The sequence below is a fragment of the Harpia harpyja genome, chromosome 3 (assembly GCF_026419915.1).
Source record: "Harpia harpyja isolate bHarHar1 chromosome 3, bHarHar1 primary haplotype, whole genome shotgun sequence".
In the NCBI taxonomy this organism is placed as follows: Eukaryota; Metazoa; Chordata; class Aves; order Accipitriformes; family Accipitridae; genus Harpia; species Harpia harpyja.
Genome location: NC_068942.1, coordinates 78,243,778 through 78,266,782, shown reverse-complemented (window position 1 = coordinate 78,266,782; position 23,005 = coordinate 78,243,778). Strand labels below are relative to the sequence as shown.

At 53.0% G+C, this 23,005-nt stretch overlaps 1 protein-coding gene and 1 long non-coding RNA gene across 2 annotated transcripts in view; one reads left to right on the top strand and one right to left on the bottom strand.

Moving 5' to 3' along the window:
- Positions 1-8,254: 8,254 nt before the first annotated feature.
- On the bottom strand, positions 8,255-15,465 carry OTX2 (orthodenticle homeobox 2). The gene is given in 8 exon segments (XM_052783541.1): positions 8,255-9,105; positions 10,502-10,653; positions 11,082-11,094; positions 11,096-11,119; positions 11,121-11,159; positions 11,161-11,303; positions 15,011-15,102; positions 15,294-15,465. Coding segments are annotated over 6 exon segments (873 nt in total). The 5' UTR covers positions 11,182-11,303; positions 15,011-15,102; positions 15,294-15,465; the 3' UTR covers positions 8,255-8,481.
- Positions 15,466-17,652: 2,187 nt separating this feature from the next.
- LOC128140101 (uncharacterized) overlaps positions 17,653-23,005 on the top strand; it is an 89,369-nt gene continuing 84,016 nt past the window's right edge. The window contains exon 1 of the long non-coding RNA XR_008234618.1: positions 17,653-18,317. This is a non-coding gene — a long non-coding RNA (uncharacterized LOC128140101). The remainder of the gene's footprint in view (positions 18,318-23,005) is intronic.

The window sequence follows — 23,005 nt, the reverse complement described above, 5'->3', positions numbered from 1 at the left end:
GGGATCCCAGCGTTGCACCAGCAGTAGGAGAGTGGCCCTCGTTCCACTGCGGATGGACTCTTCCATGCACGTCGGAAAAGCCGGCCACGATAGCATGCCGTGCTTCTGCCACACTTGCCTTGGATGAGCCATCAGCTTGGAGGTCCTACAGCCTGGAGGTCTTACCATAATAAAATCTCAGCAGCACAAGCCACCTGGTACCCTGATCTCTGGTACCCATCACTCAGCTCTCTGCTATGCCATCTGTGTTTGATTTACCATGTCCAAAGACGGTCCAGAAGCAAATTTCCCCAGGAATCATCTAGTGAATACTCCATCCTCTAAAAAGTCCTGCACATCATAGCCCTGAAACAGCAGAGTAAGCTGGATGGTTTCAGTAAGGGATGTACCATATTGTATTTTAAATAACTAGGGACAGGAGCAAACCTATACTGTATATCTTTTAGCGAGGCACCCAGCTATTTGACTGCAATACTTCAAAAATCCTGCAAATCTTCTATCTCCTAAGGCAATTTGTTCAGCTGATAACTTTTATTTGTCTCTGATATCCAGTTTGGATTAATCTTATTTTAACCTGTCAACCTGGGTACTGTTACCAGATGGATAAACACATGCTTTTGTCTTCCATGTAATACTCTGCACTCACTGAATATACTTACATCATCTCAACTTTCTCTCGGATAACTCCATACATTGACAGGATCTCCTCAGGTACCCCTCTGCCAGGCAGGTTCCCCACTCCTTGAGTTGCTTTTGTGGCTCTTCCTGAACCTTTCTTAATCCTCCACTTCCATTTTCAAAGCCTGGCCCTGAGACTGGACAATATCATTTCAGTAGAGGTCTCCTCTCCCACCCGATTGGGAGATTTCCAGGGTTTCAGTGGCAACATCCCTGCCCTCATCCCCGTGCTGACCCAGGGCTGAAGCCTTTTGGGTTCCCACCAGACTCCATCACCCTTCTCACCATCCCACCACCCCAGTTCCTGCAACCTCACGGCTGTTGGGAGGGCTTAGCGCTCACCAGCTTGTGCATGGCTCTTCTTCCCAAACACCTTCTTCCTGCAGGGATGCTGAATCGCTCCGTTTCTCTCTCCAGGTGCATTTGCTTGCCCTTTGCCATCCAGCCCTGCTTTTCTTTCCCAAGCTCTCCATCCTCTGGGTGCCTCTTTCTACCACTTCTCTTCCTCCACCAGCTCTGGTGATTCGGTGTTTAACAATTCCGCCTGTGTGCTCTTTCACATTGCTAATAAAAATGTTAAATAAAGCCAAGCTCGTGCTGCCTTTTCCATGCGACACTGAACAAACACCCTCACAACTGGCCACACTCCTCCTTTGCAGCTCTGCAGCTCCTGGGGCAATACCCTTACTCAGATCAGCCTGCGGTAACTCCCCAGACAAGCTTCCCGGGGGGGGTGGCTTCAGGTATTTCCCTAATGGAGAGGAGCCTGATTATCCTGAGGGGTCAAACGTGCAGCCCCACATCCTTTGGAGGAGCCGCCGTGGCCCATGGGGTCCCCAAAAATCAGTGAGACACAGCAGAGCATGGTTACTTGTCCTTCCACCACTGTGGCACGAAGGAACTGGCTTGCATGAATGGAAGGACACTTTGCTTTTAACAGTAACATGAGGAGATAAATCGCTTTTTAAACTGTGTCTGAAAGGAAAAGCAATTTGTCATTTGTCTCTTCTAAAGGGAATGAGGATGCAGGAGGACCCGGCCCTGGTGGGAAACACACCGTGGGCACCAGAGCTGCGCAGGGGAGGGATGAGAAAGGTGTCCCAGCGTGGGCATCCTCGCTGCATCCGAAGGCTGGTGCTTGGAAACACAAGGTACGTGGCAAGCCTTACCAAAAAGTCACAAGTGAATCAAAGGAGGTCAGTAGGAAATCTTTTCTTCTTGGCGTTAACATCCCGATCTCACAACCGCCTTTGGGAAAGTCAAAAATGCTCCAAGTCTTGAAAACTCTCCTGTGTCATTACTTCAGCAAAGTGAGAGTTAAATAATCTCTGAGCCGGCTGTGAACTGCTATTAATGGCGATGGAGGGTGGAAGCACTGCTGCCGCTCTGTGCTAGGTGCTGTACGCACACACAAAATGCGGTCCCTGTTGGAAAGGTTACAGGCCAGAAAGGACTTTCAAAATATGTTTTCTGAAGCATAAAGGAGGTAAGTTGCCCTCTTTGCTCCCTCGTGCATTGTCCTCCCTCTCCAGCCTGGTCCCAGACCCTCCCAGGGCCCAGGGCTCTGCAGGGCGAGTTGCCCCCCATGGAGAGTTAGACAATGAATTTTCTAAGCAACAGCAGCTCTGGCAGAAATATTGCATCTCTTGTTACCAGCATCCACACGAGAATAAATATCAGGGTCCCTACCTGTGAGCATGTGCGGGGAGGCAGGGAGAGAAGCAGTTCTTCCTCGAAAACAGAAAACAACAGAAATACGGTCCAGTTTTTCCAGCAATTAGCTCCATAGGCATCTCTGTAAGGAGGTCTCTGGTCTTGCAGAGGCACCTCCTTTCCTCTTGCTCTCCCTTGTAATGATGCTACCTCAGCCTTCCAAATTTAATTACCAAGTAATTAGACATCACGTACAGTGGCTTGGTCCTGGCAAGGGCTGAGCGTCACCAGGAGGTGTTTGAGACCAAGGACGGTGTTTTCTCTGTGCACTAGGAGCCTGAAGGGAAGTCCCCACCGGTGCCTTCAACTCTGTATCTCTAATGTGGAAAACCCAAAACTGGGGTCAAGCCCCATGGCAGTGTGGTGTGCAACCCCGCGCGTGGTGATGTCATTGTCACAGGTCATCCTGTTGTCCCCAGACCACATGATGTCGTTTCCAAATCTGTTTAAATGAAAAACAGGGAAGGCCACGCCGAGGAAGACGCTTTCTTTTTGGCACATCGCACGCTAAGAAGTATTTGCCGATAAGCTGATAATCAGGTGGCCCCGCCACCCCTGCTACGTTAGACCTTGCTGCTTAGAGAATATTTGATCATACAGTATCTCCATTAGGAGTTTGTAATCCGCTATCACGGCATTTGAGAGCCATTTGAGTATAAGGAGATTTTTATTAATGGTTCATGAGCCTAAAAGTCAAAATTGACTCTCAGAGCAGATTTTAACAGTTTGTGCGGCATTTATATATTTATCTATCTCTTCACCACCTCTTCCCCCCCCCCCCCCGCCATCACCTCCCTCTGCTCTGCCCCAGCGCAGAGGTGCAGCAGCAATAACAGCAGCGGGGAGACACCGGGCAGCCCCAGCAGCTGGACCTGCCGCATGGCGTTTCTCCTTCCCTTCTGTCTTTTTCTGTCTCCTTTTCCTTTCCCCTTTCCTTTCCTTTCCTTCCCTTCCCTTCCCTTCCCTTCCCTTCCCTTCCTTTCCCTTCCCTTCCCTTCCCTTCCTTTCCCTCTCCTCTCCTCTCCTCTCCTCTCCTCTCCTCTCCTCTCCTCTCCTCTCCTCTCCTCTCCTCTCCTCTCCTCTCCTCTCCTCTCCTCTCCTCTCCTCTCCTCTCCTCTCCTCTCCTCTTTCCTTTCTTTTTCTTTCTTTCCTTCTTTCTTCCTTCTTTCTTCCTTCTTTCTTCCTTCTTTCTTCCTTCCATCTTTCCTTCTTTCCTTCTTTTCATTTCCTTCTGTTTCCTTCTTCTTTCTCTCCCTCTTTCCACCCCCCCATCCCCGACGCCTCACCGCACCCAGCACCGCACCAGCCCAGCCCTGATACCACGTCCCGACCCCCCCAGCCCCCCCAGGCCCTTCACCCCAGCACTGGCAGAGCCACTTACACCTGCAGGCACTGGTACTATAGGCATGGCTATATCCATCCGTGCTATATGCGTTTATATATATGCACCGATATGTGCATTCATGCAATAGGCATTTATGATATGCATCAATATCTGCATTTATGCCATATGCGTTGGTGCCATGTGCATTTATAGATATGCATTGATACGTGCATTTGTGCTATTTGCATTCATTGACATGCATTTCTGTATGCATTTGTATGCTATATCCATTTATGCCTGTGCATTGATATGAGCATTCATGCTATATGCATTTATAGATATGCCCAATTCTGCTCTATGCACGTATATGTGGGGTGGGCATATGCGGGGAGGGGGGTGCGTGTGTGGAGGCTCTGAGCCCTGCGCACCCCCTCGGTCCCTGCGCCCTGCAGGGCTGGGAGTGGGGAGCAGAGGTGTCCCCTCCCCAGATGACACCCCCCAGCACGGGCTGGGGGTGAGGGAGGCTGTGGCCCCCCCTGCGATCATGGGGGGCTGCCTTTGGGGGTCTGCCTCCCCGGCCCCCCCCAGACCTGTGTGGCCCCAGGGGCTGGGGGGACCTGTCCTCCCCCGCTCTTTGGGAAATGGGGGACAGAGGTTGGGGGCCCCTTCTGCGGTCCCCACTCGCTTTCGGTCCCCAAAACTGGATGGGGTCCAGGACCCAAACCAAGTCCAAACCCAAGTCCAACTCATACCCAGCCCTCTCAACCCCAAATCCATATCCTTGCCCAACATTCCCAATCCTCTTTCTAACCCAAACTCTGCCCTCCCGAACCTAAACCCACACCCAACCCTCCAGCCCTATCCCCGCCACCCCCCCGAAATCCCAGGTAAGGGCAGTACCAGGGCTGTGAGTGGGGTTTTGGGGGGGTCCCTGTGCCCCCCACCCCAGCGCCAGGTGGGGAAGCTCTGCTGTGAATCCCTAAATCCGGCTTTTTTTCAGTCACTCTGCCCTGTCTCCTTGGAAACTGGCAGTGTTCCCCAGCCCCGGGCTCCTCCTGGAAACGCAATCACCCCAAAACTTGTCCCTGTTTTGGGGATCCCTAGGCTGGCTCAGCCCAGGGTGGGAGCAGAGCCCTCCCGGGCGAGGGCTGGTTACTGGGGAGAAACTGGGCAGTGTGGGCTGGTGCTGGCAAGGAGCAGGCAGGGAGTGGGCAGGGGGCAGGCAGGGAATGGGTAGGATGTGGGCAGGGGACAACATGTAGGATGGGGCAAGGAGCAGGCAGGGATCAGGCAGGAATATCGGGCAAGGAGCAGGCAGAATGTAGGCAGGGTGCAGGCAGGCAAATGGACGGGGAATCAGACAAGGAAGCAGACCAGGAGCAGGAGGGGATCAGGCAAGGAGTAGGCAGGGTGCAGGCAGGGTGCAGGCAGGGTGCAGGCAGGGTGCAGGCAGGGAGCAGGCAGGGGAGACAGAGCCGGCGTTTGAGGCAGCTCGACTGTGGTTGTGGTCAAGACTTCCCTCCTGGTTTTCTGCTTTTTCAATTTTGCGGTGTTTTTTTTTTTTTTCCCTCTGGTGGGAAATGTCACCTGCAGAACAGGGAGAGGATTTGCTTATATGTATATTTTGGGGGGTTGGGTGGACACCTCAAATCAACCAACCTTCTAATCAGCTCTTTGCCCCTAAATCCAGCTTTCCGACTGTAAACATACGTGGTCCCCCCCAGCTTTTCCCCCGATTTTATCGGACCCAGAATTGCCTCCCGCAGCCTGAGTTCAGAGGAAACAAATTCAGCTGGAAGGTAGATCTAAAACATTAAAAATTAAAAAGGAGTTAAAACGCTCTTTATATAATATTTTGCGTTTGCCAGCTCACCTTGGGATTTTGCCCTTTGCCCACACGAGTGCCCATTTAAATTAAAATCAGAAACAAACAGGTAGAGAAAATGTGGAAAGTGCAAAAAGCCAGGGGGAATTCAGAGAAATTCCTGCCATGAATTGGCTTTTCTGATAAAAATGAGCACTAGCCGGAGGAGCTCATCCCTAACAGACAGGGAAATACTCAGGAAAGAAAAGTAAAAGATAAGATGGGAAAAGCAAAATGGGAAAAGAGGTTTTAAAGAGGCTTTAAAAAAAAAATAATCAAAAGCCCAGGAAACAAAGAGCTTTTCCAGGCAGGTGGGATGCTGCGCCCCAGTTCAACAAGGACTTGCTTTTTCCGATCGTATTTTGCTTGAATAGTTTTTATGAGGGGGAGGTAAACTTTGTTGGTTTGAACCAAATCAGTGGAGAAATGAAACTTTCCACGCTGCTGCCTGGGAACAGCCGGCGGCGGGGACCTGGCTGAGCCATCCCCGGCAGCCCCAGCCTCCGCGCTGCCTTGCACTTCCCAAATCCTCCCTGCACATATCCTCCCATTAAAAAAAAAATAAATGAGAAAATCACCGACCGACAAGCGCTGACACGAAGCAGCATATAATCTCGCCTTCGTTCGGAGCCGGACGATATGTTTATTTTAAAGGCTGATCTTTGCTCACGGTGGCTGGGGGCATCAATGCTGCCGTGGGAAGGACAGGGTTTGCTGGAGTGGGATAACCCCTTTGGGATGCAGGGATGCGAAGCCCGAGGGATGGCCGGAGAGGCACCGCGACGGCGTTCGTGCTCCGACCGCGGTGGGGTGACACGGCGGCCGCACGCCTGTGGCTCCAAGTGACTGGCGGGCAGGAGGGTGCTGGTGACGAGCCATGGGGGACAGGCGGTGACAGGGAGCGGGATGGTGACGGGTGCTTTTTTTCTGCATCTCTCTCTTTCCAGAGGTCCATTTTTTTGCTGCGTTAAATCCGAACGGAGTTCAGGGCTCAAGCGACCCCAGCGATGCGCACGGGAAGGAGAGAGGGAGAAAGAGGGAGAAGGACAGAGAAAGAGCCACCAAGAGCAGGGATGCTTGGGAAGGGCCTGATCCTGCATCGTAGGGCGCTGTGGCTTCAACTTGTGGAGTTGTAGCTTAAAAACTTGTCCCCTTCCTTCCCCAGCACCTCCGCTCGCATGATCCTGCCTGATCGTTCCCAGGTCCCCCCTTCTCCTCCCCGGATCAGCCTGGAAAGTTTAGGGCTCTCCCCAAACGCAGCCGGGGACTGGCACCTCCGGGGAGGCCACAGAGCAAACGCATCCCTCCCTTCCCCACGACGAGATTTGGGGAAGCTGGGGGGGGGAAGTCACGTTATCCAAGGTCCGTTTGTGACAAATGGGGGGTTTTGGCTTTAAAAAATAAATTAAAAAAATAGAATCCTCCCTTCCTTTTGCTTCCTTCACCTCGGGGAGCCGCTGGCAAAACCCCCTTTGTCTCGGCCCTGCAGAAGCAGCCGGACCCTCCTGGTCCCCCCGCGCCTGGCTGCAACCGAGAAATCCCTGCGGCAGACGGCATCGCCCCTCTCCGTCACTCGCCGGATGCGATTAAAATGGAAGACAACCATCAAGTGTGCTAGAACCATTTTAATATAATTATACATATCTGCCAAATCCAGGAAAAAAGGTTTATGCATATATATCTTTTTTTTTTTTTTTCAGTTAACATCTGCAAGCATAAACGACAATGAATTTCTCGGTTTAAATTCATCCAGGTCAGAGCAACTGCCCAAAGTCCTGTTGGATTTGATGGTTACTGCCAGCGTGGCCAGCAGTAAGTGAGCTCCAGAGGAGTTTAATGTCCTCAGGTGGGGTTTTTTCGGTCTTTTCTCTTTCATTCAGAGACAGTTTGTTGTAAAAAGTTTCAGTGCAGTTCACCTCAGGTGAAAGGCGATCGTGTTTTTGCGTTTTTCTTTTTTTTTTTTTTAATATATATTTTTTTATTATTTTTTAAAAGATGATAATAGGTAACTCAGTTGCTCTGAATTTCACTTATAATTATAACCTATTTAAATCACAGCAGAACTCCCGCTGGTGCAGAGTTCATAGTTGCATACAATACAGGAGATCACAGTTTTGAAGTCTAGCACAGATTAAAAACCACAGATGTACCATTTATATAAGACACACACTGATTGTCTCTTAAAAACTACATATTGACTCCTTATGAACATTATCTTTTTTTTTTTATCTTTAAATAAAGTAGTGCAGCTAGGACAATCAGTCACACAACCCACACAGCCCTGAACCAAGTTCTCCGGGTGCCAACTTGAGCAAGTTGGGCATGAAACAGTTGGATGAGCTCGAGAGCGAGAGAGAAAGAAAGAGGGAGGGAGAAAAAGAGGGAGAAAAAGAGAGATGTTGTCCATTCTGAATATTTTAACCGAGGGTTGGCTAACACATTGGAAACCTCTGGGTGAAGGATATTTCCACGCACACACAAAAAAAGAAATAAAAACCTAGACTTTTTTTTTTACTTTTTTTTTTTTTTTTTTTAAAACTGGCCCGTAGATGGGACGATCTCCCACCTCTTCCAAACAAAGAAACCCAACAATTGCCTAAAACTAGAAAGAACACAGATGGGTCTGTCTGTTTTCTGCTCACTAGATGATCTGTCTGTTTAAGGCCTTCCTCCTCCGTTTTTCCTCTTTATTATTCCTTTTCCAGAGCGTCTGAGCAGGAGATGAGTCTGAACGGGATCACACCAACACTGTCCCCCTCTTGTTGCTGTCGGTTTTTTTGTTCGTTTGTTTGTCCGTTGAGTTATTTTTCTCTTTAATTTAACCAAGACCTGACTAAAACTGGAGCGTTCAGCCCAGCCTGTTCGTTCTCGTCGCGATTTCTCTCGTTATCACAAAGGTTCTTCACAAAACCTGGAACTTCCATGACGATGTCTGGTCCTTATAATCCAAGCAGTCAGCATTGAAGTTTAACTTCCAGGAGGCGGTTTGGTCTTTATAATCCAAGCAATCGGTGGTGGAGTTAAAGCCCAAACTGGAGGCTCCATAGCCCTGGGTGGAGAGGGAGGCTGGAGACTGGTTGAGGTGACTGGTGACCGCGTTGGCACCCATGGGACTCAGGGTGGCCCCCGGTCCGGGGAGCTGGTGGTGCATAGGGGTCAAGTAAGATCCACAGTCCATCCCTCCAAAATAGGAGGTCGAGCCAGCGTATCCTTGGCTGTAGCCTGATGCCTGGGTGTAGGTCATGGGATAGGATCTCTGCATGCAGGAGGAAGAGGTGGACAGGGGATCTGAGAGCGGGGAGATGGATGCTGGGCTCCAGATGGATACGGGGGCACTGCTGCTGGAAATGGTGGGGACCGAGGAGGTGCTGGAGGGGGGAGTGAACTGCCCGCTGGTCCCGCTCTCCGAACTCACTTCCCGGGCCGGCGAATTCTTCTTTTTAGCTGGCCGTACCTTGTTCTGGCCCCCGTTCTGCTGCTGCTGCTGCTGCTGCCGGCACTTGGCTCGGCGGTTTTTAAACCATACCTTGAGACCGAGAGACGGGAGGGAGAGAGAAAAGCCTGGTGTTAGGGATGCGCAGGCAAACCCACGGGGGAAAGGGCCGGCGGCGGGGACATCTCGCCGGGGAGGGGACACTAAAAGCGTTCCCACCGCGAGCAGAGGTTTGCAGGCTGCTGCAAAGAAAAGCTCCGGGGCTCCCCTCCCTGAGATCATTAGCAGTAATAACAAGTGGAAATGGGCAAATCAAACTGCTTAATAAGGTCACTTTTGGGGGAAGGCTGGGGGGGAAGGGGGGAGCGCTCCCTATTTGCTGTTTGCCAGCCGGGGACCCCCAGGAATCACCATTTAAGGCCTATTGAAGTCAAGCCCTTAATTAGAAACAATAGAGCATCAGAAGGGAGGGAACAATTAGGGAAACAGAGGCAGGGGTTGGGGAGGGGGGTAAAGATGTCTCATTTACCCTCTAAATAGGCTCTCTGCTCTCACACCCCCCCCATTCCCGGCCAGGGTCGACCCCCCAACCCATCTCACCCTCTCTTAGCAGGGACAAGGGGGCTGGTTCTGGGGAGGAGGGGGAGGTTTCTAATTAAGGGCTTGACTTCAATAGGCCTTAAATGGTGATTCCTGGGGGTCCCCGGCGGCCACGCTCCGCTGGGGCACGGCACCACGCAGCCTCGGGAAAGCCTCGCAGGGAGGCGAGCGGGAGGGATGGCTTCGGAACTGCCCTGCTCCTGCTGCAAGGGTGTCCTGGATCCGTACTGGGGGCAGGATCCTCCTGCCCTGCCAGCAGCACCTCCAAAATGTTGTCTGGATTGGGCCCTCCAGAGGAGACACAGCTCAGCCCCAGGAGAGGGGTCCCTCTGCCAAGGCATCCCCTCGCTCATCAGAGTCCCTTCAAGGGGAGAAGAAGCCCCCAGTCTGTACTGGTGGGAAAGGGGATCCCAGTCTGGCCTTACTCCAGGGATGCGGTGATCCCTGGGGAAGGGGGGATCCTTTACGACTTCCACGGGGACCCCAAACGCCTGCAGGACAGGCTGGGATTTGGTACCCGGAGCAAGGCACGGTGCAGAACCGGGGAATGCCGGGGAGCCCTGCCCGGCTCAGAGGAGCCGAGGGGGCTGGGGAGGGTGCAGAGGGCTCAGGAGCTGGGACCCGAGAGCTGCACGACCCCCCCCATACCAGTGCACAGGGATGAGGGGGGGCACACTTCAGCAGCCTTGAGGAGGCAAATTGCCACTCCATCCCCCCCTGCACCCTCACCCATCTATGAGCCTCCTTCATCCCACAGCAGCTCGATTTCCTTCCAGGACCGACCCCATCCCCTAAAACAGCCCCCTCGCCTCCCTGCCAGCCAAACCCTCCACGGTGGGATGGAGGTGGGGGACAGGCAGGGGTGTCTGGGGTCACCCCCGCTTCTTACCTGTACTCTGGACTCGGGCAGGTTGATTTTCAGTGCCACCTCCTCCCGCATGAAGATGTCGGGGTAGCGGGTTTTGGCAAAAAGGGCCTCCAACACATCCAGCTGCGCCCGGGTGAAGGTCGTGCGCTCCCGCCGCTGCTTTCGAGGGGTGGCTGCGAAAGGAGACGGAGACCCTGACTGTCAGTCAACGACCCCTCAACCCCGTGTGTCCCTCCACCCCCCTCCCCAAGGGGGTACCCCCATTCCTCCCTCCTCTCCTGGGTGACCCGCACCCCAGTCCTCAGCCTCCAGCCTGCAGCGATGCCACTTCTGCTGCCTCCTCCCCAGCTCCCCTGGATGGGTCTGGAGCATCTGCCCCCCCCCTCCAGCAGGAGGGTGTCCCCTCTTTTGCAGACCCTTCCCCGGATAAAAAGTTGAGGAGAAAGGGAGAAAAGGGGACCCCACAGCCTCCCTCCGCCCCCAGCCATCACGGTGTGTTGTGCCTCCAAAAAAACCCGGTGGCTTCTCCTCCGTGGGGCAAAAAAGCGGGGTGGGGAGCGGGGTGGGGGGGGGAGAATAGGGAAAGAAAAACGTGGCTTACCGGGATAACCGACGGGACGGATGCAACAAATCCATGCCCCGAGGTTGTGAGACTCAGGCCATTGACTGCATAAGGTGGGTTGCTTAAGATAAGACATCATGCTAAAGTTGGAGCGGGGAGGAGAGTTGGCCGAAATCCGGGCGAGGGGAAGCCGCCCGAGCGCCCTGCCTGCCCCGGGCGGTGCCTGGGGGTGCCGTCGGGCGGGGGGGGGCCGCCAGGTGCCTGCGGAGGGGAGAGAGGAGGGAGGGGGGGGGATATGGGGAGAGATGGGGAGGGGGGGGAGTCAGGCCAGCTCGCTGCTCCCCCAGCTTTTATCCCCGCTGCCTTCCCCCCCCTCCCCGGTCAAGCCTCCAGCTCGTAAAGCCGGACCCCAGTCGGATTTGGGAGCTGGGAGAGACTGACTAGATAAACGCATCTCGCCCCAAAAAGGGGCGAGGAGGGGAGGGAAGGGGGGGGGGGGCACATCCCAGCCAGTAATTACTGCCCGAACAAAACCACCTCCCACCCCCCACGCCTTCAACTGCCCTCATTGTACGGCAGCCCGGGGCATTTGCATAGGATTCCCGGCCGGGCACCGGCTAATTGTCTCAAGCAAAACTTGATTGGGGCCATTGGCAGACACAAAGAACCCCTCGGCTAAATAAATAATGCAGATAACAAAGCCCAAGGGTGAGAAACAAAGAAACAATTCAAGAAACCTATCTCTCCCCTAGTCTCTTGCAAGGACTTTAATTATCCCAGGTTTGGGCAACATTCAAACCTTCCCCCCCCCCCCGCCTTTCTCCTTCCCCCCGACGTTGCTGCATTTCAGAGCTCAAATGCCCGCTTGGGAAGAGACAAACTTTTCTGCTCTACCACCATCAGTCCACGTCTGCAGTAATTTCCACTGGCCATTTGCACCTAATTAGTACTCTCCGGGTAATTAGATTTGGAGGCAAGTAACAGATTTATTAGGCTTTCAAGAAACTCTTGATGACGGAGCTGAAGCTAAACAAACACCTCGGTGGGGAAGCGGCCCCGGGACGGCCCCGGCGGGTGGGCGAACGGTTCCCCCGGCTCCGGCTCCCCCCGGGCCCGGCTCCGGCTCCCCCGGTTCCCCCCCTCGCTGCCCCGGCGGGGCCGGGCTCTCTGCAGCGGGGGGCAAGGGGGGGACCCAAACGCACACTCTGCCAAAAAAATGGCCGACAAGGGGCCAGCCCAGGGCTCTTGAAAGGGTTAGGACTGTTTTCCCGTGGAAAAAAATTTTTTTTTTCTTTTTTGGTGCAAAATCTCGCCCTTCCCCTCCATTCCCGGCGGCCGTCGGAAAAACCAACTCCGGCATAACTTTCTTCCCCAAACACCCCAAAACTCCGTGTTTCAGCTAACAAGCGCACACGGGAGCAGAGCCGCCGCCCCGGGAGGGCTGAGCGCTGCTGGGGGTAGAGGGGGGCTTCTGCGGGCCCCCCCCCGGCCCCGGTGCACCCCCCCGCCAGCACCGTCGGTGCCCGGTTATCCGCGGTGCGGAGTTTTCCCTTTTCCCCTCGGGGAAGCACTTTGCCGCCCTCAGATGCGCTGAGCGGCGGAGCGGGCGCGCATCTACGCGCGGGGGGCGTAGGGTCGGGCCCTGCTTTTTAACCCCCCCCCCCCCGGGAAGGGGGGGGAGGCTGAAAAGGGGGTAGCTTTGCCGAGGGGGGAGCCCAGCTCCGCGCCGGTTTCGGGGAGCTTCGCCCGCCAATTTGTTGGCCAGCGCAAGATGCGCGGGAGAGCAAAACTGGTTTTGCTGCCCGCTTAAAAACGTGTAAACAACCAATAACAACACCACCACCACCCTCAAACACCCCTTTCGTAAAAAAAAAAAAAACCAAAAAACCAAAAAACACACCACAACCCCAAACCTCCATTCTATTAAACTCGGCGGCATCACGCTGAGGCGCCAGCCCAGCGCGGCCGCCCGCGGAGCCGCCCGACCGCGGCCGCGCATCCCGGGGCCACCCCGCAGCCCGCGGAGCAACGGCTTCGCTCCGCAATCTGTCACCTTTCCCCCCTCCTCTCCCCCCCCCCGACTCCTCTCTCCGCAAAGAGCCCGGCTACCAGTTGCTCTGCCCTCGCTCAATAATAATTACCCCGTCCGAGAATTAATTATAATAAATGTTTTCTTGATAAACTAACGAGATAATCCGGGCGGCACACGCTCCCTAATTACGGGCCACCGGCCCCAGCTCCGCTGATCGCCCGGGTTGATTAATGCAAAGCAGCCATCCGCGGCCGGGCGCGCAGGCTGCGGCTCTGCCCTCGGCCGCGCTGCGGGGGGACGCGGGCGGCCCTGGGGGGGCTTCCTCGGTCCGCGGAGCAGCGCGGAGATGCTCCCGCGGAAGGGGAGGGGGAAAAGGTGCCGAGATAGAAAAGGGAATTTTGTTTTGGTTTGTTTTGCAAACGAGAGCTCGGTTCCCTGCCCGCACCGGCCTCCACCGCATTCCTTAATTATTTTTTTTCTTTTCTAATTTTTTCTTTTTTACCTCCCCGGAGGGAGGGTTTGGGTTGCTATTTCCCAACGCGGGAATTTTCCCCCGGGTGAGAAGGTAGCGGCGATGGATCCACCACTGGCTCTGCTGTGCACACCCCCCCCCCCCCTCCGCGCTTCGCCCCCCAAACCTGCGCGCAGCTCCGCGGCCGCCGGCCCCTCTCCGGTGCGGGCGAACGAAAGGGCCGGCCGGGAGCGATGGAGCCCGGCTCGGCGGGCAGCGACCTCCGCAGCGGAGCCGTTTGACCCATCTCTGCCTCCCCACCGCCAGCCGGTGGCATTTTTTAACCGTTTTTTTAAATTTTTTTTTTTAAAACAGCAGTTGCATCTCTTCCAAAGAAAGAAATAATAAAGCTCAACTTCTCGGAGGAGCCGAAATCTAAATAAATCTCTGCAGCGAAAGAGGTTTTTAGCTCTAAAGAAACTTGTGCCGGTGCACAAGGACTTTCCCGACTTTCTCTTTGTCAACGCGGTGCAATTCAGAGGAGAGAGGCCGGGGCGCGGAGCAGTGCGCGTTATACCCGCCGGTGTCTTTGGGAAGCGCTTTCCCACGGCTTTTAGAAAAAAAATAAATAAATAAGATAAGGAAGGTGGAAAACAGCTCCAGCCCCTCTCCGACCTGGATGCCATTCTCGCCATCCATTTCACCCACACGGAGCCATGAAGCTCCGGCCCCAAAACGCCTTAAAGATTTCTCTCCCTGCTATTTCCAGCCCGGTTCTCCCGCCGCCGCGAGTGCTCAAAGACACCTTTGCAAAATTACTTTGCTGAGTCTCCCCATCGCGAGGAGAGGAAGGAGAGGGGGTCTCAGGCAGGAGCCGAGAGAAGGGAGAAATTTCTCCCGGTTATTTCTAATTTTAAATCTCCGCCTTGGGGCCAGGGAATAACTAAAGGCCAAAGGATCAGGCCGGAAAAAAATAAAATTAAATTAAAAAAAAATCATGTACCCAACGAAATCGCGGTGAAGAACCGCGCCTGCCTGCGGAGGAGCGAGCCCGACCTCCGCCGGCCCGGGGGAGAGAGCCCGGCCGCGGCGGCGGGGGGACGGGTGGGAGGCGATGGGAAGCCCCCTTCTCGCTTCTCGGATTTGGCCCTTCGCCTTTTTATCCAGCACCTCCCGTTCTCCTCCGAGGACCGAGCGGCCCCCGGGGCTGCCTCCCGTCCTCCGCCCGGCCTGGGCCGGCCGGGCCCGGCCCCCCCCAACCCGGGCAGCCCCCGCATCTCCTCCGGGGGAACCGCCTGCTCCCCTCCAGCTCACAGCTACCAGCACAGTGCCCCCCCTCCGCCCCATCCCAGCGCACACATACTCTTTTAAAAAAAAAAAAATTAAAAAATTTAATAATTTTAATTCCCCCTTCCCTTGTATTTCTGCCCACCGAGCAATGCCCCCCCCCCCCAAAGAAGGATGAAGCCAGCGGGTCGGACTTACCTGCGAGCCTCGCCGGAGCCGCTGGCAGGGCTGGGGGGCGAGGGGTGAAACCTGCCGCCCGGATCCTCGCCAAATTCAGGGGTCGGGCTGGGCTGGGAGAGAAAGCACAAAGCGGGAGGTTAGAGAGCTCGCCGCATGCACATGCCCACGACATCGGGAAGGGGGGGGGGGGGGAGAGAGAGAAAAAAAATGTTTGAAAAAGGAGAATAAATGGGGGAGAAAGGGGAGGGGACGGTGCGGGAGAGGGATGCAGGGATGCTCGGGGTCTGGGGTCGGTACATACAGAGCTGGCCGGTGCCGGAGCTGGTCAAGTGATTTTATTTTAATAATAGTGGCAGGGTGCGTTGGAGCTGAGGTCTCTACCTCTCTCGGGGAGCTTTGCTGAGAAAGCGCCTCTCTGGCAACTTTTTGACGCAAACTCTCCAACCAATGGCAGGGAGAGAGTGATTGACACATCTAAGCCAGGGGGAAAATAATAAAAACACACAACAGGGGGAGGAAAAAACAGGCCGCTGCTGTACCGGGGGGACAATCAAGCGAGAAATAACAGCCACCGAAATGACACGAGAATATACATGAAAAGAACCCTGCTCGGTTTAAAAATATACATTATGGAGCGGAGCGTATGAAGTCATTGTACAAATTAATGTGATGGACAGCAGCGATGGCGTTAGCGTATTGCCCGGGGAAGGAGAGGAAGGGGAGCAGCAAAAAGCTGGGGGGGGGGGGGGGTTGTATAATAATAATAACAACAACAAAAGATATTAAAATATATAAGTAAATATTTGGGAAGGGGGAGATGCGGAGCCTGCCAGGAGCCCTTGGCTGAGCAGCGTGGAGCTGGGCAAGGGGAAAACCCACGGGAGGAAATGGGAGACACCCCCCCCACACTCGGGACAGAAGGGAGTGGGGTGCCAGGGTACTCCCAGCCCCGGGTCCCCCCCCCGCAACCCCGTTCCTCTTCCCAGGGGCCAAGTGTCCCCGGGGCGAGGGGAATTGAGTCACCTGGGTGGGGCGTGGGGGGGGGGGATAGAAATGTATTTTTAAAATTTTTTTTTTTATAAGATATATAGGGATGATGGTGTAGAATGGGACTTAGGCAGCGGGAGCCGCGTTGAATTTGCAAAATCCGGACGTGCACGAATGTTAATAAAAATAAACTCGGTGCAGCAAAGGGGTGTGGGTGAAGGGGGCCGGGGGGTGGATCTCGCACCCCCCCGTCCCCGCTCAACTTCTCCCGGGTCAAAGAAACCCCCAAAATAAAGCTTTGGCAAAAGGCAGGAGGACGGAGGCTGCTGAGGTCGGAGGGAGGGAGAGCTCTCACACTTTCCTTCACTTCTGACAATAAGGGGGGGGGGGGGGGGGAAATGCAGCCGCTCCATCATTTTAATGGGGTGACCTATGTTAATGAAGTTATAGCAATTAATTCGCTTCTTTGTGGCTCTCTCTGAGCCTGGCTGCGTGCGATCCGAGGTGGTTTGTCCTTGGACTTTAGGGCAATAGCGAACGGTGTCGGTGCAGCCCGGGCTGGCGGTTTGCAGGTTTGGGATGCTCGGGGTTGGGTTGGGGGGGGGGAGTGGGGGTGGGTTTTGGGGTTTTTTTTTTCTTTCCTTCCAGAGAGGAGGAGGAGGAAGGAGGGAGAAGAAGGGAAGGAGGGAGGGGAGAGGAGGGGAAATTAAAGAAATAAACAAACAAACAAACAAAATAACCCCTCGCACAGGAGCAGCCGCAGCCCTGCCCGCCGGAGCCGCTCCCACTTTGGCCGCTGGTTGGTTTTGGTTTTTTTTTTTTTTGCGAGGCGACTTCGCGGAAAGTTGGGTACCCCGGTTGGTACCCCCCCCGTACCCCCTCAGAACGCCCGGCCTCTCCACTCCTAGGAGCTGAGTTTTAGGGTTTTTTTTGCCGTTTTTGTTTCCTCCCAGAGCCGTGAGATTCTTTTGGGGGACGTTTTGTTTGTTTAGTTGAGGGTTTTTTTGGAGGGGGGTAGCGAGGGGCGGCTGCAGCCCCCCCATGCCTTTGCAGCATCCCTCCTCCCCGCAACCCTTACACAGAGATCCGCACCGGGCAAATCCTTCCCTCTCACCTCCCCGCATGTCGGCACGGCCACACCACCCCTCAGCCTCTCCTTTAGCAGAGCACCAGGAATAAATATCCCGATTGAACCCTTCTCCCCCCTCCCCCCCCCGCCTTTGCCATCGTCTCCCGCCCCCACATATTATTTAATAACCTTAATCCACCTTGGAAGAATGAGGGAGATAATTCGTTCCCGTGTATCCTGACCAGGAGGGTATTTTCGAAATCGATTAAAAATAAAAGGGGAAAAGAGAAAAAAAAAAAAAAAAGAAAAAAAAAGAAAGAAAAAAAAAAAAGAAAGGGGTGTTTGGGGGCTGGAGGAAGCCGGGCTGAGGCAGAGAAATAAAATTCAGTGCCTGAAGAAAGTAGCTGGGAGAGCAGGTTTGGAAGCGTAGCCCTTGCAGCCCAGCCGGGCTGACATCCCTGCCTGCATCTGCCCGGGCTGCCTGGCCGTGGGGCAGTGGGCAGGCAGAGCTGCTGCCCTGCCTGCAGCCTGCCAGAGGCAGCAGGGACATCCCAGTCTTTCCCTCTGCCTCCCCCCCCCCCCCCCCCCCCCCCCCAGCCTGAGAAGTTGGGATAATTCACGCGGCCAATAAAACAAGTGGCAGAGATGGACAGTGTTACTTAAATAAACAAGGGTCTCTTTAAAATTCTCATCCACTTCAGATGTCTAAAGTAAGATTGTGATGATTTTGTCACGGTTTGGTAAATTTACCCCTTTAAGAGGCTTTCATAAATCCCAGAACACACCTTCAGCCAGATTTGAATATAGATTTAGGTTTTAAAACCCAGAAGCTGGGAACACCGCTTTATCAAAGAGAATTTCCCTTTAGCTTAGCAATGTGTCGGAATGGCTCTTGCAAAGATTGGATCTGAGAGGGGAAAAAGGGGGAACCTTCTTTCCTGGAGCAATCCTGCACACACTTTGCAGCTGCCTCTGCCTTCAGCCTTCTGCAGCTCGGGAAAAGTTGCAAAAAAAAAATTAATAATTGTTGCAGCTCTAGGAACTTGAGGGTTTTTTTTTTTTTAATGATTTTTTTTTTTTAAACTTTCCCAATCTCTTCTGGTCCATTTGGAAAGCGTTTCAGAGCAGGTACAGTCCCAGAGAGCCAGACTAGCTGGGGCTAACGGGGAGTGAGTGGAGATGTGTGATTTTCTGCCCTCTAAGAACTTTGTGCTCAGAGAACCAAAATCTGCTTCTGGGATGAAAAGAAACTGTAACTTCTGCTTCTCAGTAAGTTCTCCAACTTTCCGATGCCAATCGTGTTACAGAGCCATTTTCTCTCTCTGCATAGCTGTGTTTCTTCTCTGCTCTTTCTCCTCTTTACTTCTCCTTCCTCTGATTTAATTTCCGACTCTTCTTACTAACGCGGCCGTTTCGCGAGTGGTTTTATTGCCGTGTGTATCGCTCACCAGGCTGATCGCGCTGAGCTGATGCCTTTGTAATATTATGACCAAGGGGAAAAAAAAAAAAAAACATTTATACAGGTCGGGTGAAAGTTAAGGAAGGAAGCACACCCCCCCCCCCCAAATGAACCGATTTATTATTTGTCATCTTTGTACCTCTGATCGGCTCCGGAAAGCGATGCATGCTGCACTTTTAAGCTTTTCCCTCATCGGATTTGTGTCTAGTTAAAATATTCCAGACTTTCCTTGAAGTTTATCTGCAATTCAATTGCGGGTTGGGTTTTTTTTAAGTTTTTTGTGTTTTTGTTTTTTGTTTTTTTTTTTTTTTTAGTTCGACACTCCCCCTCACCCCCAAATCTCCCTTTTTGGGGGTGCAAAGCCAGAGACAGTGGCAAAGCTGTGTCACTTCGAGAAAGGGTCGGATTCGTTTTAAAATGCCGGAATGCTAAAAAAAAAAAAAAATCCCCCTCCTTACTCAAGCGTCTGGGAGAGGGATGGCAGAGCCGTCACCTCCTTTGGGGAAGGAAAAAAAAAAATATATAAAGGCAGCACCTTCACCTAGATGAAACCAAGTTTCATATTTGGGATGGGGGGGCCCGGGGGAGGAAAGGAGGGGATGGTGGAGGCATTTAGGGGCGATCTGCAATTTGTCCAGCTCATTTCGGAGCCAGACAAGTCCTAAAAACTCTACCCCGAAAGCAGAGAAAGTGAGGTCAGGGCTTGCACCTGAGGGAAGGTCTTATGTGCACCGGGAGGGGGGGGATCGTACCCCCCCCCAAAAGAAAAAAAAAAACCCAAACTGAAATAGAGAAATAAATCAACCGCATTTAATAAATAAATAAATAGTCTTGGGGGGGAGGCTGTGCGTGGGGGGGTGCGGGGGGGGGGGGCACGCGTGGGGGCCGGTGCGGGGCGTCCCCCGGGGGCCGGTGCGGGAGGCTGGGGAAGGGCTGTGTGTCTGTGTGTCCGTGTGTGTGTGTGTGTGTGTGTGTCCGTGTGTGTTGATGAAAGGCGCTAATACTGCCAGTTTACATAATTTTTCTCTCCAGGCCATGAAGTTACCTTGATGAGCAGCTTTCTGCAGCAATCAGATTATAGCTCCCAACCCAGATATTAAAATAACGGTTACAGTCCCATATCTTGCGTGTTGGCAAACTTGGGAGAAATGAAGGGGTCGGGGGGAGGGGGGGGGGGGGAGAGAAAGAGCCAGAAAAGGGGTTTTGTAAGAAAGAAGAAAAGAAAACCGCAGAGAAGCTTTAAACTAGTCTTTCGTTTGTAACCTTTTACAACCTTTATTTCCCGTATATGAAAAGCTCCTTTTATTGAGACCCAGAAAGAACTTTTATTTTTTTTTCCCCCCTTTGGATTTTTAATTAGAGCCCATCAATTGCAGCCATATATATAGGAATCGATATAAAGTAATCCGTGGAGATGGGCTAAGGTTTTAATCGAAAATCTTCTTTGCCATTCTTTGCAGATCTTCTTTAGCCGCTGGGCTGGTGGAGAAACAAATGTTCATTACAAAAATACCCCCCGAAACCCCCAAAACAGTCCCCCCCCCAACAAAGCCACAATGCAGAAAGCTTGCAAAAGATCAGAAACCAACTGTTGTTACCATGTGAATAAGAAATTACTCTTATGCTTAACTTCCTTCTCCCTTGCAGACAGTGATTTTTCATATTGGAAACTTTAAAACTAGCTCCGAAGACTACAGATAATTTTTCCTTTCTTAAATTGTATATGGGTAATAGTATTTTCCGTGCGGGAAGGGGCTGGCTTGTGCGTCCGCGAGTGTCTGTGTGTCCGGTAACAAAGATCCCACAAGTACAACACTGCGGTGAAATCCAGACACGGTCCTCTTGCAGCTTCTCAGGCTCACAAATATCGCACTTTTTTTTTTTTTCCCCGTAGTGTTTGGTTTTTTTCTCTCTTTTCTTTCTTTCTTTCTTTTTTTTTTTTAAGGAGTTTTACATTATGTAAAATTTAACTCTTTGCTTTCATGCGATGGAATATTTCTTTTCCAACGTAAAAAAGCAAGGAGGAAAAATCCCAACTCCTCCAAAGCTCCCCCAACCTTTCTCCTTTCTAAAGAACCGGGGCTGTTTTTCTCCAGGGGAAGGAGGGGAGTGGAAGCTAAATATTAAACAATGCAGGCAGCTTCGGGTTTATTTTGGTAAATTAATTGTGAGACTATTCTGGCTCCTGTGTGTTTCTGCATGATTAAACTGTGCTATTTGTTCCCCAAAGCTGCACATTAGCAGAAAGTGCGAGTCTATTTTAAAGCATCATCCTCAGGTTTAATGTAAGCAAACTAGGCTGAGTGAAAAGTTTACCCGAGTAATTGCAGCTAAGAGTCGACTTTAGTTGTTTTAATCATTATTTTCTATCTGATAAGTGCGTTTTAAAGAATGGACCCTGCATTTTTTTAATCTGAAGGAAGCGAATCTGACCGTATTTGTACCCCAACCTCGCGTCTTATCTGTATGAAATTTCAATTTATTTAAAAGCCTGGTATTTAATACACTACACGGGCCACATTTAGTTTAGACAAACCCCCTCTTGTACTTTCTCCGTAATCACGCCTAATGAAAACGTGGGATTTTCCCATTATTAAAAAAAAAAAAAAGTGAAAATATAATGCATCTTCATTAGGAAAATTGACTGCTGTGCTCAAGACAGTTCTTAATTGAAAAGGCAACCTATTTTAATGGTGTGGTTGAGGAGAAGATTACATACTTTATCCAAACACAAAGACAATTAATAATGAGGACCAGGCTGCTGCCATTAACTCTAATGTAGTTACATCAATGTCAATGGAAGTGCTCGTACCTGAGAGGTGATGGGGAAACTGCACCCCGCGGCCCCCTCCGCCCTGCCCGGCCACAGCTCATCCCCTCCTCCGGCAGCACCAGCAGCACCCAGGCATCGCCGCCGTCTCCCCCGCTCCACCGAGAAAAAAAACCCAGCAGCATCGTCCCCGCCGCTTTGCCCCCCCTCAACCCCCTCCCTTCGTATTATTATTTTTTTTTCTAATTTTTTTTTTTTTTTCATGGCAGCGCAACCCCAAGAAGTTGTGCAAATAGGGCTCGCCCCCGCCGCCTGGTTTAAAGGGACTTTTAAGAGCTGCCTAATTCAGGACATTTAAGAGCATGACAATGCGGAGTGGTGGTAGCGGTTAAGCTGCAGTTTGCAAACGAATCCGTGCCCCACAGCCAAGGGAAAAGTCCTTCCCCCCCCCCCCCCGGCTCCTTTCCAGCGCTGCCAAGCGCCAGCGTTCGCCTGAGCGACGCCTTCGCTTAAGTCTTTTCTTTGAGCTTAAAAAAAAAAATATATATATATAATAAAAAATTAAACTTTCAGTCGCTCGATTTGCTGATAAGGTGTATTTATGCCGAGCGTTGGCGGCTGAGGGTTTGCTCTGTATTTTTTTTTTGGTGGCTTTTTTTGGTTTGGGGGGTTTTTTTTTTGTCTTTCCCTAGGAGGGACCGCTCGGTCAAGCCCCGTTCCCCCCGAGCCGGGCGGTGTTTCCGCGGCTGCGGAGCCGGGCCGGGGGGGGGTCGCGGAGCGGTGCCGGGCGGTGCGCGCCCTTCCCCGAGTTAAACAAAGTCTTGCTCACCCCCCCCCCCCCCCCATTTCTCGGAAGGCAAGTTGATTTCATAATTACAAATAAAAGAATTAAACCAGAGCAGCGCACTCTTGCCCTCCAAAAAAAAACCAAAAACCAACCCCAAAATCCCCAAACCCAACGGAAAATCGACCCCCCCCCCCCCCCAGCTTTCCCCCACCAACGCCATCCCCGCCGGCAACTTTCCCGCAGATCTTTGTCCTGTACTGAGCCGGGGGGGGGACCCCCGAGCCTGGAAAAGCAGAGCCGGTAACGCGGGGGGGGGGGGGGGGTGTCACGGTTGGGTTTTGGGTTTTTTTTTGGGGGGGGGGGAAGGATTTCCAGCTGGGGTCCCGCATCCCGCGGGGGGGGGGGGGGCGGCTGTCCCGCTCAGCCGCCTCCTATGGGGAAAAAATAGGCTTTTTTTTTTGGGGGGGGGGGGTGTTGTTGGTGCTGGCACCGGGAGACAATGCGGCCGCTGGCTGCCCGGCTCCCCCCCCCCTTCTCCCCACCGGTCCCCGGGCCTAATCCCGGCTATTCCCCCTCCGGCAGTTTTTAATCTCCGCCGGGGGGAGGAGAAGGAAGGAGGCAGCGGGGAGGGGGGGGTGTACGGCGGTACCGGTGCCGGTGCCCAGCATCCCCTCGTGGCCGGCCAGACGTGGCGATGCTCGGCCTCTCCTCACGGACAGACAGATGGACAGGGCTGTGCCCAGCAGCTCCTCGTGGACAGACATGGCAGTGTGTGGCTGCGCTCCCAGACAGACAGACATGAGAGTGTCCAGCCTCCCCTCCCAGACAGACAGACATGACGGTAGGGTGGGCGGAGGAGTGCCCATCCATAACTCTCCGACAGACGGACAGACAGACATGATGGTAGGGTAGGCAGAGCAGTGCCCATCCATAACTCACGG